Source organism: Leptonychotes weddellii, chromosome 4 (assembly GCF_054177405.1).
Source record: "Leptonychotes weddellii isolate Sample4059 chromosome 4, ASM5417740v2, whole genome shotgun sequence".
In the NCBI taxonomy this organism is placed as follows: Eukaryota; Metazoa; Chordata; class Mammalia; order Carnivora; family Phocidae; genus Leptonychotes; species Leptonychotes weddellii.
The window spans coordinates 72960646-72977711 of record NC_138372.1 but is presented as its reverse complement, the minus strand read 5'-3'; the positions used below and the strand labels follow the sequence as shown (position 1 = coordinate 72977711).

The 17066-nt window shown below is 34.5% G+C and overlaps 1 protein-coding gene across 1 annotated transcript in view; it reads right to left on the bottom strand.

Annotated features, from left to right (window-relative positions):
* ABCD3 (ATP binding cassette subfamily D member 3) overlaps window positions 1-17066 on the bottom strand; it is a 75867-nt gene that overhangs the window by 39262 nt on the left and 19539 nt on the right. Inside the window, exons 2-5 of the mRNA XM_081817098.1 lie at window positions 14714-14750; window positions 7647-7745; window positions 3853-3970; window positions 3286-3320 (exon numbers count right to left, since the gene is read on the bottom strand). Of these exons, the coding sequence (XP_081673224.1) occupies window positions 3286-3320; window positions 3853-3970; window positions 7647-7745; window positions 14714-14750 (289 nt within the window). The remainder of the gene's footprint in view (window positions 1-3285; window positions 3321-3852; window positions 3971-7646; window positions 7746-14713; window positions 14751-17066) is intronic.

Sequence of the window (17066 nt, the reverse complement as noted above, 5' to 3'; positions counted from 1 at the left end):
CAATTTATAATGTAGCTTTAGTAGCACATTAGAGCTATGTGTTATTTTTCAAATAAAACTGCTCCATATTGTGAATTCATATGTTTAAAAATGTTAAATTTAACCAAATATCAAAGATCTCATACAAAGAAGCTCAAAAATATTTATCAAGGAGAAAGTTAACAATTTACTTTAAAATGACTGTTTCACAATTGATGAATATGGGTTAAAAGTATATGGAAGTGGGGCACCTGGATGGCTCAGTCGGTTAAGTGTCTGCATTCGGCTCAAGTCATGATCCCAGGGTCCTGGGATCGAGCCCCACATCAGCCTCCCCGCTCAGTGGGGAACCTGCTTCTCCCTCTGCTACTCCCCCGATTTTGCTCTCTAATAAATAAAATCTTAAAAAAAAATTTTTTTAAGAGTATATGGAAGTTCTTCGTACAGTTTCTGCAACTTTTCTGTAAGTTTAAATAGTATCAAAATAATGTTTTTTAGAAACTCTTTGTTTTTTCATTTTTTTCTTTATCTCGTATCTAAATGTTAAAACTGAGTACCCAACAAATTGATTACTCTATCTAGTAGAATTACAAGCTGGCTTATGCTAGCTAATAACCTTCCTCTTGTCCATCATCACCAGTTAATGTACCACCTACTCTTGGCAATGCATTTTCTCCAGGACATTAAGAGTATGAGAAAATTAAAATGAGCATCTATTCAATTAAAGTTGGAAATCCCTAGTTTAGAAGAGCAAATATTATTCTTCTGGATTACAAAAACATACAGTCACAAAATGTGAATAAAAGGGAAAAAACTTTAAAAAATAAAGTACTCTTCTATACTATACCAAGGCTTTGCAAGGTTCTTTATATGTAATATGCGACTTTCTACACAGATAGCTAATATGATGCTTATAGTGGATATAACCTGCATATTTTTGCTATTAACAATGCTATATTTGGGGAGCCTGTATTTTTATTAACAGATATGGTACTTAGATAATAAAGTCATCAAAGGAAAAAATATAAAATTTTATAATCATGTAAAAGGGCATATACGCCTTCTCTACATTATACAAAGGATTCAAATTACTTATGCACATAGCTCATATAAGCAAAACTTAGCAATAAAGTTGATCTTCCAAAGCTGATATGCTAGCAGCAACGAATAAACACTTCAATTATGTTTATGACAAACTTCTTAGAATTTGTAAGAGGATGCCTCACTAGGGCACACACAAAAATGACGAGACACTCTCTTGAACACCATTCAGGGAGGCCAATCTGTAAGCCCTCCATTTGGCTTCTAGCAAGTTTTTCAGCCCTTCACTTTTAAAGATGAATAGACAGGCAAGAGTGACAAACTTGAGGAAAGCCTCTAACATGAACAACAAAAATGAGAACAAAGGCCCAAGAAAAAATAAACAATGCAGGAAGCTACCAAAAAAAAAAAGTTCACATACTTGCAAGAATGATTGCTCTAAAACTGGACATCCATACAAACAGATAACTCTTGGAAATAAAATGATGACACATACAAATCACTGGATAATAAAGTAAAAAGAAATTTCCTAGAAAATGTCAGAGATGAAACAGTAGAGAAATCATAAGATAATCAGGTGATCAGCCTAGGGTTCCAACACTCAAGTAAGAAGAATTCCAGAAAAAATGCAGAAAAAAATGGAGAGGAAGAATTTTTTAAAAGCACAAGAAAATTTCTCAGAATGCAGAATGAGTTTCTCAATTGAAAAGAGTCCACCTAGTGCCCAGTGCAATGGAAAAAAACAATTCACAGCGACATTCAGTAAAATTCCTAAACACTAGCAATACATCAACAATAAAAAAAAATGATCATAAAAGCTTCCACGGGGGTTAAAAACAGATCCACTGTGAAGGAAGGGCAAGCGGCACAGGAATGGGCCTCCACACCCAATACGGCAGCTAGACTAGCAGTGTTTAACCATGGCTGCACATTAGAATCACTGGGATGTTTCAAAAACTAATGACTAATTGAATCAGAATCTCTAGGGGTGGGCCCAGGTATTAATCGTTCTCAAAATTCCCCAGATGATTCTAATCATCCTGCAACCAAGGCTGAGAACTGCTGAGCTCTACAGAAGACAACAGGGTGATGCTTTCAAAATTCTAACAAAAAATGATTTCCAAGTTGGAATGTATAAATATAGCTAAACTATCAATCAAGTATAAGAGTTCAGGTCTCAAAAATTTACTTCCATTGTGCCCTTTCTCAGAAAAACACTGTACGTGCCAAAATGAGAAAGTAAACTAAGGAAAAGGAAGACAAAGGATTTAGAAAACAGGTTATTTAACGCAAAAGAGAAAGATAAAAGAAATTCCCAAGATCATAATTAAAGCAAAATCAAACTGGATTGCTCTTTAATGGGCTTAAAGTGCAATCAATACAGATTAGGACAGAAAGACAAGAACTCTCAAGAGGTATAGGATGGCGTGGTAATAGACACAAATCAAAAGCTCACCTGGTGTGTATGACCATATTACAATACTGAGATTTTACAGTGTTGTAAATAAGCTTGAGCTGAATTAGTAAGAAGTAGGCAAAGAACTAAGGCACAAACAGAAACTTGTAATTTTTAAGTGCCAGGAAAAACAAAAAGTTGTATATCAAAGAAACTACCAAAGTACAGAATGTGGCTCAGTGGTAAACAGGCAAAATCATGTAAACAATAAATTCTGACTTAACAAAAAATGTGACAAAAAGTAAAACACAAGAGGATGGGCATGGGTAGGAGTATAAAAGAGCTAATTCTCATCTTTCAAAGTAGGAAATAAATGCATACTCTCTAAAACTGAAAAATCTAGGACAGTAACACAAGTTACACTGAAATGCAGAGGTAGAGATGAACAGTAAAAAGAAAACAACTGGCTCCGGGAATGGAAGTTACAAGTGCAAGAATGGGGCACAGAACTGATGTGTTTGTGATTAAGTCCAGTAGGACTATTTGACATTTAGCTGTGTTCATGTATTACTTTGATTAGAAGAACAAGGCAGGGCACTGAGCACAGGTTTCAGGGAGACCTGTGTTGAATACAAGAGCCTACACAATTATACATGTTGTGAGGCACGTAGTTAGGGTTTTAATCCTATGCAAATAATTTTCTTTATTCTCCTAGAGAGTCAAAAACATGTGCATAAAGCATTCTTCCTCATCCTACAAATCCTGAGAAGCAAATCAAGATTCAAAAAGTTATTAGATTAAGTATTTTAAGAAATTTTCTGATAAAATACTGCATACCAGGAAACAGAATTCCAAGAAAAATGTTTTACTCTGACATTCAAATTGGTATCATGAGGAATAAAATCTTTAACAGATAAATGTTAATATCCCAACTGTTACTGTAAGTTTTTAAATTCAAAATTATCAGTTACAGTGATAATATAATATGTACAAAGACTATAATGAAAAAATCATAAAGCAGTAACTTCAGAAACTGAAGGAAATGTCTACAAACTTTTTTTACTTCTAATAAACATTCTCAATATGATTCTCTGAAATGCTTTGATATTTTCCTCCAAATTATCTCATTAATTTCAGGCATCCAATTTGGTGACTTTTTAACCCCCCGCTACAGCATTTATTATACTGCATTTTGTTTCCTTGTCCCTAATTCTCTATAAACTGTCAGCTCTGCAGGGCTTGGTACAGAGTCTCTCCTGTTCACCAGTGTATCCCTATCACAGAGTAGCATGGTGCCTGGCACATGGGAGATACTCAATAAACATCTGTTAAGTAAATGAACAAATATATAATTTGACTTAAGTACTTACACCTAATTGAAAATCTATTTCTTGCTTAAGATAATGTTAAATATGAGACAAATTAGTATTTTGTACATATAGGAGGAAGGTGAATAGAAAAGTACCTTTCAATGAGTGTCCCATTTTGAATCATCCAAACATCACAATATGTTCGAGACACCAGCATAACAGCAATAAGTGCCAAGTAACCTGTCTAAAATAAACCAGGTATAGTCAACTAAATAAATGCATTTTTAAAAGTTAAAAGAAACATTACCTTGGTAAAGATTTTTTTAAGTTCAAATCTTTATTCTAGCTTCAATACAGTGGCTGACATTTTACCTATAGGTAATTTTTAAATATAATTTTAAGAGAATTTAAAAATATAATATAAATGAAAAAAGCCTAATACATCATTTAATTTAACTTTCTCATCCAGAATTCAAAAGTGAATCCCAGGCAGGTCAAATGACTTGCCTTCATACAATTAACAGAAGCTAGCAGTATCACTTAGATTCCCTGAGTCACAGTGTACTGTGATGGTCTTATATTTTTAGTACAGAAGTCTAATAAAGAAAAATGACAGTAACTATTAATGTACAGTTAAGCAAATACCGAAGGTTAAAACTGGCCTAATGGAATAAATTTAGCTCAATTTGTTGGAAAAATCTCTAATACTGCCCTGCCCTCAATTTAGTGATTAAGACAAGATTTACACATAAAAAAGAAGACAGCATAGTAGATAAGTATATTTGCATCACTTCATGTAACAAGTGGCAGGATAGGAAGGCCTCAGTGACAAAAGAGGGTTATGATGTTAGAAATACATTAAACAGACCAAGGAAAACAAAGGAGAGAAGGAAGATTATGAGTAGAAAAAAAAAAAAGATAAAGGATTTAATGAGAAATAGGAAATAGACTGAAACCATATGAATAACAGTATTGCATATCCAGCAGAATTTAGCAGGATTAAACAAAGTGTTAAAAAGTGTCATTTTGAGAATTTTACTTAAGCAATGCTGTTGTGGAAGATGGATTAGCGAGGAAAACAGATGAGAGGCTGAGTCAGGAGTCCATTCTCTCTCGATGACATGAGAACTTATCCTCCAAACTCTATCACACACACACATTCAAAGCTGACCCTACTTACTCTTCTGAATTGGAAGAATGACAGTACTGTAGAAGCTAAAGTCAGGGAAGAGGGATGTGGCAGCAGGGACATTTGTTGGATAATATATTTAAAGTCAAAGTTATGGTGCTGAGTGGCAACTGCAAGTATTATGTAATTTTTGCAAAACAAATACTGTTTTAAAAAAAGGTGAAGGTACTAGGAAATACAGCACTTTAGGTGTAGACGAGGCAGGGAGTCATAAACACAGAATAATGAAGACACAAGAAAAGACAATATCAAAGAAAGCTTTTGTAACTGAGCAGTGATAGCTGCTACCCCAAAGTCTGCCAGAAAGCAAAGATCCCATCTTCCTACCCCAGCCACCATCTGAAAGTTAGGTATGCAACTGGCAACAAAAGAATCTTTTAATTGTAATAAACACTATATGTAGATGTCACTTTAACTATAATGCTAACTTTTAATTCAGGCCTTAAATACAGTCTCAATCCTAAATTAATCATCTGACATACAAAGGTAACACTAGACAAAGATCGTTTATTTTTTCCTTCATTTTCTGTTCTCAGCTTAATTTTTCCTTGAAATAAGTACCAACTTTACTTGTCTCACTTTAGCAAAATCTGGCAAACTTTGATTACTGACAATCCTGAAATGCCTTTTTCTACAAAGGATGTCCTTAGAATCACGACTATCTCCATGATTAGTAGGTTTGTGGAATATGTCAGAAACCAAAGATTTGTACTGATTTAGGCAGTCCCTCACCTCATGATATGTATGAACTCCATATATTCATATGCAGTATTATCATTTCTCTATTTCCTAAATCAGTTAGTCTCTCTATCCCTACTTCCAATCTTCTGTGATTTCTATGAGAGTTTATTTCTAAGTGAAACCCCCAGTGAACTGGGGTTAAATTTGGATTTTTATAATTCTCAAAGATCATGTGTAACATGACTCTGCAGCATGGCTAGGCCTAGAGAAAGCTGGGAGGTTGGCCAAGTTAGGCCCTGGTATCTCCCTTACCAACTCCCAGAGATCTATCCAATGTCTCACATTCGTTTTACACTCAGCAAACCCCTGCTAAAAAGTCAAATGAGCACTGAACTGTTAACTGATTAAGAGGGGAATATACAAATCTTTCCAGAGAAGCTTGTATTTTAAATAATTCTTCAATCAGGAGGGCTGTAGAAAGAGAAAACTTCACCAAGAAAATAACAAGCATTAAGCTATTCTTTATAAGTATCTGTTTTTGTTGGGGGAAGGGGGCAGGATGTCACAGACATGAGGTCATGAAATCATAAGAGCACAGAGCCTGACTACAAAATAGCAAAGACTCTTCTAAGAAGATGATAGTGAAAGAAAGGTCAAAGTCAGGTTGTGATTTACCCTACAAGAAAAAAGAAGACAAATGCTTTTATTAGGGTTTTAGAAAAAAGACTATTAAGAAAACAATAAAAGGCAAAAGGACCAGTTAAGAGATTATGATAATCCAGGTAAGAAAAATATAGCGAGGACTGTAGGAATGGAAAGGGAGACTAATTTAAGAGAAACTCAAGGAAAAAACATTTAAAAATAAGGAAGGGAGAAGATTTAAAAAGTCTTAGTGTGATTTCATTTTTATTAAAATATGTGACAGACATCAAAATACTGATAGAAGTTCTGAGTGAGAGGCTAAGAGGTATCAAGAAGAAAAAAATATATATCCACATTTTCTAATTTTTCTTCAAGGAACACATTTTATCTCTATCTTATTAGGGAAAAAAATGTTATTAAATTATGTTTTAGAAGTCAATAAGGGTGGAACCACAAGCCACGATGCAGAAGTGAGGGAGAAAGAGAGCAAATCCAGTGTGATGGGGAACTGTGTGTTCTCTTTGGGGATTACAGTGCTTTGGGAATATCTTACCATTTTGTGGCTATTAATAGATTATAAGTCTAATGGTCTTTAAAATTTGAACAATGGAAAACATTATATTTCAAGAAAATAAATTTCGCAGAGAAGATAAAAAAGGGGAGCTTCTTTGAACTAAGACTAATGAACACTACAATATCCACATTAAGAATGTTTAGAATGAAAAATGACCCAATACCAGTGGCTGAAAGGATGAAGTATAGGGAGAAAGAGACAAAGGTGATGATATTTCTCGTTCTACAAAAGGTGATTAAAGATGGAGAACACAGCATTATCTTATTTTTTTAATCATTAAAAATACTCCTCAGATAATCATAAAGGTAATCTTGATAAAAGGGCAAAGGAAAGGATAATAAAACTTTATTCCTAAAACCAGTTCACTTCCTGAAAATACTGGAGGAATTCATACATCATTTTGGGTATCTCAAAACATATTTAATCACATATGAAAGAACAACCTTCAAACGTATTCCATATCAATGTGACTTATGAACATCCCAATGTAATAAAAAGGTCTGTCTTTCTAAATTTAATCTTGATTTTATTAACAGAATTTAGCTATAATAAAACAACACCATTTAGGGTAGCTGCACTGAAGTACTCTAGTATTTCACATAAAATATAATGAAATACTATTTCATAAACAAGAGGAAACTATTTAAAATCTGGCACCAAATAACAAGGGTACTTGCAATGATAATAGATAATTAAAAAAAAAAATTTAGTCTTCATTACCTACACAAAAAAACATTTGATCTGTAGTATAACAAAAGCTTTATAATTTTATTTTTCTGATCTCATGTAACCTTAAAAGTTAAACACTTAACATTATAATTTCTTAAGACTTACCTCCTTACAAAATGTTCTAGGGACCATGATTTTCAGAATCCGTGTGAGTCTTAAAAAAAACACCTTGTCCACCACAGCTCGCTCTTTTTTCCCCTCTTTCTACATTAAAACAAAAAAAAATTAAGATATTTATAACAAGTAATATTAAAAAATCACATTTCATCTAAGTCAATAATAACAACTATCAAAATGGATACTGTGTTTAGAGAGTGCAAACTCGCACTGCTCTTCGCACATGCTTTCAAGAAAATAAGATGTTATCAAAAACTAAATAAGGAATGAGAAGTTCTGGGGCCATGTGAATATCTGGGAGACTACTGCAAGCAGAAGAAACAGCAAGTGCAAAATGCCAAGGTGAAAGCTCATTTAGTTGCCTGAGGAGCAACGAAATGGCCAATCTGGCTGGATAAACTATAAGCAAGGGATAGTAGCAGAAGATGAGATCAGAGAGATAGCTAAGAAATGGGCAAGTACTTACTGTTTATTATTCACTTCCTGATTAACAGCAGAATGTTTTTAAAATCCTGAACAGGAATTTTCCTGATATTAATTACTGGAAACATTTAGATTCCTAGATTTAGCATTTAGCATTTCCAATATGCAACCTACCAATTCACTCTCTTCCTCATAAAGTCAAAGACGGACAAGGTCTTTACTTCTACAGCTCACATACTAGCAGGAGAAATACAGATAAAAATAAACCAATAACTTGTTACAGATACACTAGGCAGGGCCATGAGAAAAAGACTGATTTAGATAGGATGACAAGCAAGAGTTCTTTGGGGAGGTGATATTTAAGCTGAGACATAAATAAAGTGAAGCCACGTGATAACCTCAGGGAAGGAGGGTAGTCAAACACAGGGAACGTCAAGCACAAAAACCAAGTGTTGAGAATAAAACCGGTGCACACACTGAAGAGCAAGACAGAATTGCTAAAACAAAGAGAATAAAAATGAGAGAAGCTGAAGAGGTTGACAGGGCTTGTAAAAGACAGACCCTTGAAACCACAGTAAGGATTTAGAGTTTATTTAGTCAGCATAGTGGGAAACCACTGAAGAAACTTTAGAGCAGTAATTGATCTTATCACCCTCAGACATTTCTTCATTTTGAAGGAACAAGAAAAAGTGAGATGAACTGGGTGTGGTAGAGGCTATTTACTTTATTACACCTGAACTGTTCAGAAGAACATACAGGAGAAACTTCTTGCAACAGGCAACACACATGAGAAGGATCTGATCCCCCTACCTAGACCCTTCCCCAACTCCCATAATCACAATTCACTTCTTTGTTAACTACTATGCTCTTGATAAATACCCATGATAAATTCTATAATTAGATAAACTTTAGTGTAAATATGTTTTATGTAAGTTGAGGAACCTGAAATGAATAGTTTGTCTACTGAATTAGAATTAATAATAAGCTACCATCTATATGTCAAACACTGTGCTAAGTGCTTTATATTTATATAATCCTAACAGGCACTGAGTGCATTACAGAATCACAGATCAAGAAAAGGAAGTCTGAAGGCACTGTGTTTGTAGAGTTAGATCAGGAAGACTAACATAGATAAGAATCAGCCTATCCTGTAACTGTTAGAACAGAGTTCAGGTCTTTCAAACCTTATGAAGGTTGCAAACCTCACCCTACTAAATTAGAATAATAGAATAATAATAAGCTACCATCTATACGTTAGACACCGTGCAAAGTGCTTTTTATATATGTAATCCTAATAGGCACTGAGTGCATTACATAATTATAGACCAAGAAAGGAAGTCTGAAGGCACTGTGGTTTGTAGAGTTGAATCAGGAAGACTAAGATGGATAAGATTCAGCCTACCCTGTAACTCTTGGAACAGAGTTCAGGTCTTTGAAACCTTATGAAGGTTGCAAACCTCATCCTACTGAATTAGAGGCCCAGTCTACTTCATTCACACATGCATGTGTTCCTTCATTCATTCAATAAATATTCACTCAATCCCAGGCACTGTTCTGAATGATGGGAACACACCAGAAACTAAAACAGACCAATAGCGTTACAGTCTATTTACTTCAGCTAGCCTAGTCTCAAGCCAAACCCTATAACTTCAACCAAAATCTCCCCTTTTACTTCCCCAAACTGAGAAAATACAGGAAGAAAATAAAGACAAGGCAATAGATACCAACTACCTTTAAAAAAAAAAGAAAGTTAAACTTCTACTCTCAAGTTTTTCCTATCACTGCCTCCCTACCTCACCCCATTGCACATGTAATGAACACCCTTGAATAGACAAATTATAAATAAAATGGCCATCTTCTGACTTAAACAGAGGATTACCTATTTCTACCTTCTAGCTGCTTTCAAGAAATGATCTAGGGAAAACAATGAGGAAGGTTTAAAAAAAAAGTTATAAGAAAGTCACATCAAAGGAATTTAAAATACTAACTGCTACCTGGTATATAATTCTTCCTCCTCTTTTATTTCTGCTCCTATTGTCATCACTACTAAATCATAAGCCATATGCAAGCCATGAAGGAATTGCATATATATTTCCTAAAGCATGTTCTGGAAAGAAAACACCTGGACTAGAGGGCTGGCTCAGAAAGGCTGAAGAAATACCACAATGCTCTACCATTCTTGACACATAATAAAATTCATATCTGAAACCAATCTAAAGGAGAGGACCTACAGAGACAGTACATTTCATAAACACTACTAGTCTCTCCAACGAATTCATTTTAATTTAATTTAATTTAATTTCACTACTGACTTTCCCCCATCTGTGAACTTTCCAGTATTTCTTAAAAAAATACAAAAGGCACTTTGAGGATATAAATTTAAAATGTAAACTACAGAAAAAGCAAACCATCAGATAAAGACCATTTAAATAGTTAAAGAAATAATGCAACCAGAAAATAATGTACCTAACATTGAGGAAGCAACAAGGTCAAAGGGCAAAGAGAAGTTCCTATTGATGTGTCAATCAACTTAGAAAGGTTGAGATGAACGGGGCGCCTGGGTGGCTCAGTTGGTTAAGCAACTGCCTTCGGCTCAGGTCATGATCCTGGAGTCCCGGGATCGAGTCCCGCATCAGGCTCCCTGCTTGGCAAGGAGCCTGCTTCTCCCTCTGACCCTCCCCCCTCTCATGTACTCTCTCTCATTCTCGCTCTCTCAAATGAATAAATAAATCTTTAAAAAAAAAAAAAAGAAAAGAAAAGAAAGAAAGGTTGAGATGAACGAGAATGGACTGAAACAGATGTTTGAAACAACAAAACTAAAAGGCCATATGGCGCTGACAAGAGGATAAGCATTCCTGTATATTGTTGGCGAAAGTGTAAATCAACACAACTATTATGTAGCATCTATAATAGCACCTATCAAAATGTAAAACGTACAGACTGTAAAATAACTCAGCAAATTTACTTTTAGGAACTTATCCTACTGGTATTCCTGCACATATGCTTAAACACATATGCATTTACACAGTTTATATTACCATAAAAATAAAAAATCTAACTGTGCATCAATAATGAGATTATATAAACTACATAAAATTTATGCAATGAAAATTCTACACAATTATAAAAAAGGAAACAGCTCCTATTTATACAACAAAATCCTATAGAACAGTTAAATTAACTAGATCTACAGCTATCAACATAGACATTAACATAGGATCTAAAAAATATGCTGAAAGAAAAGTAGAATGATACCTATCATGATTCCACTTCTAAAATTTAATATGCAAAGTAATTCTACCTATATTGTTTATGAAGATATACATACATACACATAACCCCATCAGTATAAAATATGCATGGGAATGCTAAATTCCCCATCTGAGTTTATAGTACCCCAGAAACCCAGCAGTGTTTACTTTATATATTTTGAAATTTATATCATGTATACTGCCATCAAAATTAAGTTTTTAATTTTATTTTATGTTATGTTAATCACCATACATTACATCATTACAAAATTAAGTATTTTTTAAATCAAGTCAACTATTTCTTTATACTGCTGTCTAACTCTATTAAATCTTCCTCTCCTTCCTCAATCTCATGTCTTGTGAAAGTGTACCATCTCACCAAACATTATAAAAAATTTCAATGAAAAAAAATCCCTTTTGGGGCGGCTGGGTGGCTCTGCTGGTTAACCGTCTGCCTTCGGCTCAGGTCATGATCTCAGGGTCCTGGGATCGAGCCCCGCATCAGGCTCCTTGCTCAGCAGGGAGTCTGCTTGTCCCTCTCCCTCTGCCCCATCCCCCTCCCACTTGTGCATGCTCTGTCAAATAAAATCTTAAAAAAAAAAAAACCCTTTTTAAATGCCTCCCCTCATAAATAATACATTCACTACAGAAAAATTAGAAAATTCTGATAAGCAAAAAATAAGGAGCCTATACCTACCATTTAGAGATACCAACTGTTAATATCTGGCACATATCCTACCAGATTTCATTTTAGCATATATGTGTATATGTGAACGTGTGTTCACTTCCTATAAATTTTGCAAATGTGGTATAAGTGTGCATATGGTATTATATCCTTTTTTGTCCAAAATTTAATCTAACCTAAAGTTATCTTGCTCACACTATACAATGAGCAAATAAGTATATGCTAAAAAAAGTTGCACAAAATAAAAAAAATCAGTGAATGAATTTAGCTATACTAACAAGTTTTAATGATGTCCTAGAACTTGAAGATTTGCTAATATATAGATAGTAGATATAACTAAGATAATTAAGGCTTGATTACTCAGATATAATTTAGTGAGAGATTATGAAGATGGAGATATGACAGACAATAAGAAAAGCATACCTTGTCCCATTTTTTAAAGCCAGAGAGAAAGATCACAGAAACCAAAGAACAGAAATTTTGGTAACAATCTCCAGGATACTCAGAGAATAGACATTATATGGAGGATTTGGAAAGATTTAAGAGACACTAATCACTAGAAGCTGGCAGGAGTTTCCTAGTAATAAGTTATGTCTAACTCTTCCCATTTTCTTCTTTTTTAGGGATATTATGCTAGTATATTAACTGACATGTATATTGTAAGCTTCACAGGGGTAGGGACTTATATTTATTATCTGCTATACACCCAGAGCCAAGACCAATAACTAGGCATATATGAAGGGCTCAATCAATACTTGTTGAGAGGCTGACTTAATAAATGAATTAATAAATTAAGGAATTTGATGTTTCTTATAAAATTACTGTGGCCCTTAATAAAGAAATATGAACCAGATTTTGCTATAGTTGGATATAATCATAGCCAAATAAACCATACCAAAAATAAGCAAACAAAGATTAAGAGATGCCAGAGTAATTTCCTTGCTCCTTTACACAGTCAATACTATCAGCAATTGTGAGGAAAAAAGAGAAGGCCAATTTAAATTATGGATAATGCCTTCTACCTAACATACTAGATGTTAGAATTACATTCAAAATTACATTAACAGTACAGACATACTACAGTATAGACTAATAGTACAGATCCAATAAGCTGCCACATATAGGAATAAATTAATGTTTATTCAAAAGAAATCAATTGAGTTACCATATGACCCAGCAATTCCATTCCTAGGTATACCCAAAAGAAATGAAAACACAGGTTCACACAAAAACTTGCACATGAATGTTCATAGCAGCCTTATTCATAATAGCCTAAAAGTGAAAACAACCTAAATTTCCCTCAACTGATAAATGGATAAATGTGGTAAATCTACACAAAGGAATATTATTTGGCAATAAAAAGGAATGAAGTACTGATACATGCAACAACACAAATGAACCTTGAAAATGTCATGCTAAGTGAAAGAAGACAGTCACAAAAGACCACATATTACATGACTCTTTTTATATAATATATCTGAAATAGGCAAATCATAGAAACAGAAAGCAGATTACTGGTTACTAGGGGCTAGGAAAAGAGGGTAATGAGGAGTGATTGTTAATGGGTATGGAATTTCTTTTTGGGGAGATGAAAATTTTCTCAAATTAGTTAGCCACACAACTCTGTGAATATACTAAAACCACTGAATTGCATCTTTAAATGGAAAAATTTTATGGTCTTTGAATTATAGCTCAATAAAGCAGTTACTAAAAAAGAAAGAAGGAAATCAACTGATGAATACAGATGTAGGCAATCTGTCAACAGAGTTGTTCATCAGAAAGATACCTGAAGGTTATAATTTACCATAACTCAACTCAATGTAAACAGCAGTTAGGGCTAAAGAAATAAAAGCAATTTTAGGCTGAATTTCAGCAATATGGTTTTCATAACAAGTTATGTAATAGTGCTGCTGTATTCCATGCCAGTCAGAGCATATCTGGACAACTATGTTCTAGTCTAAGAATAATATCTAGAGAAACTAACCAGTATAGGTCCAGAAGAATGTATACAGAATTGAAAAAGGATTGGAAACCATGACAGGTTAAGAAACACTTGAAGGAATGAGGGGTTGCTTAGCATGGAAAAAAAGACTCAGAAGATACAACTATCTTCAAACAATATGAGAGTCAATTAGAGAAAATAAAGCAGGCCTGTCCTGTGTGGCTACAAAAGACAAAATAGAATCAATCACTAAGAGGGCAGAGGAAAAGATTAATCCCGTCATGGGCTAGAACTAATACACTAATGGTTGCCTCCTAGGTGGTACTTCTCATCAAATGAACAGATTCAAGTAAATACTAGAAGTCACCTATCAACGAATCCTATTTCAAAAAGAATTGCTATAATACACAGTGGAGTAAAGATAATAGTTAAATTCCCTTCTAATTGTAAAATTATATGATTTTATCCTAATTCAAAATTATGTAACAAGGGGTGCCTGGGTGGCTCAGTCGATTGAGCCTCTGACTCTTGGTTTCAGCTCAGGTCATGATTCCATGGGTCCGGGATCGAGCCCCTAGTGGGGCTCCACATTCAGTAGGGGAGTCTGCTTGAAGATTCTCTCCCTCTGCCCCTCCCCTTGCTCGCGCATGGGCTCTTTCTCTCTCTCTCAAATAAATAAATCTTCAAAATTATATAACAGAATAAATAAAATAAATACATGAAATCCCAAAGAGTCGAGTAGTTAAAATTTTACCTCATTGTTCTGTAATGGTGGTTTTCCATTTTTCTTACTGTAGAGAAAAGAAAAGAGAGCTTTATTTGCAAACTATTCCCATCATAAAACTTATTTTAAGATATCAACAGAATATACCAAATTCTCCAAATAAGTTCCTTCTTTTTCATATCATACGGAGATAGAATATATTAGGTATAATAGTCTGGTTGCCCCTTACTCAGTATAATTTACAGTAAGTGCTCAAAAAAATATTAACTACTATATCAAGCATTAAATTAGTAATTTTTAATACACACACTCATTTTACAAATTTCCCCATGGAGAGGTGGAGTCTATTTCTCTATCTTTGGGTTAAAGCTTGGCCATGTGAACTGCTTCAGTCAATGGGATATTAGCAAGCTGATGCAAGCAAGGGCTTGAAAAATGTTTGTGCACTGGGCCCTCTCTCTTGCTGCTGGGTATCTTCTCCTAGCCATGTGAGCAATCCCAGGTTAGTTGCCTAAAGGAGGAAAGACCATGCATCATTCCACATTACAGATAAAAAACTGGCTTGGTAAGTGGTATTGTTCATGCTACTCAAAGTGATTAATTTGGCAATTGTACCCAGGTCTTAACCACTAACCCAGGTTACCTCCCTAAACAATGTAACAACAAGGCTTAGGTTCTTTTTATAACACACTACCACAGCACCCTATAATTCTATACAACATTGATCACATTTTAAATCTCCTGTTTGATTGGTATTTCCTCCCAGTAAATCAGTTTCATGAGATCAGGAGCTACTGCACGTTGGTCTCTCCAAAGTAGACATGAGGTGGTGCTTGTATCAAAATGTTCACTGGGGATCAACACCTATGAAAGGAAGGTAAGGAAAGCTGAAACGGTGATGCAGGCCCAGTAAAATTTCAATCAATCAGGCAGGAAGCCCTGTAGCAAGTACTGTCCATCAGAGTGCTCTGTGAGGGGTTGAAACAGCTAGGTCTTTTTACCTTCATCTTGCTCAGTCTACAAATCCATGCTGCTCCAGGGAGGTCATGAGCTCAGGGGAGGTGGCTCTGCAACTAAGGCAGACCCTAAGGTGTGGCCAGAAGCGGTTACTTGGTGATCCAACTCCTCTCGGCTGGACAGTAGGCCCTTCTTTGAAGTGCAATCAGGGTAGCACACCTTCATGTCTACTCTTGGGGGCATATATTATTCAACCCTCTATGTTCAACACTTAGTTGAGCTCCAACAATCTATAGAATGAACACTTTCAGTAATGAGATACCAACCAGGTCACTGAACAAGGCTAGAAAGCCAAACTTAATTACAATTCAGTAGATGCTCTTATTCTAAGAGTGCTTGGGTCTATTATTTTTTTCTATTTTTAGTTGTATTACAGGATTGTTTCTCTGTTTTAAAGTTTTTATGAGATTGTAAAACTGTTTCAGAAAATGCCTTTACATATGTTCAGGCATGTGCGGTTAATTATGAGCCCCTTTTATAAGGCTTTCTGAATTCCTCTTTTTAAGAAATTCTTTAATGTTTTCATGGATGTTCTCAATATTGAAGACACTAGCTATATAAATATATGTAGATTATTTAGGATAAATTAGAACAGTATGCTAGAATCCTAATTATTGGGTTGCATTTTTTCACTGGAAATGTCATGCTAAAGACCGGAGAGAAATTAATTTATTTTCAAAAACATGATCTACTAGTAGGCAGATTCAATTCTAACAAACATTCAGTATTTTCCTTTTCTTGATTTTTATCCTATGAAACTAAAAATGGCTAGACAACAAACAGACACATCTTCCACTCTTGTGTATTTCTTTTGGCTACCAAAAAGATCAATTTATCGCTAAATACATTAAAATAAAGGTATTCAACATGTTCAAACTGTATTACTGATTTGCACACTAATGGCAAGATGTTATCTGTAATATCTAAACAATCATTAATCATCAGTTGCCTTGTTACACTTCAAGGTATAACAAAATTCATTTAAAGATAATACACATATTACATGTTAAATAAAATTTTTATAAAAATAGCTATATTTCCCCAAACAAAAAATTTAGTAAGGAAAGTAGCACTGTTTTATATTTTGGAAAATCTCATTAACGTCTGACTTAATAGAAGAAAACTGGGTTCTCATATGAGAGTCTGCATTCTTTCTATCTATTGTGATAGAAATAAACAGGAATAGGTTCATAATTGTGGATATTCTATCTTGAAACTATAATGTTACAGTGCAGTGTGAACGCTATCGATGAACTTTGTACCCTATACAATAAAATCCATTGGTCTATATTACACTTTCAACGGATCTTTTTTCCACGCAAAATTTTGTAATATGCATTAGTCTGCTGGAAAATAATGATTCAGG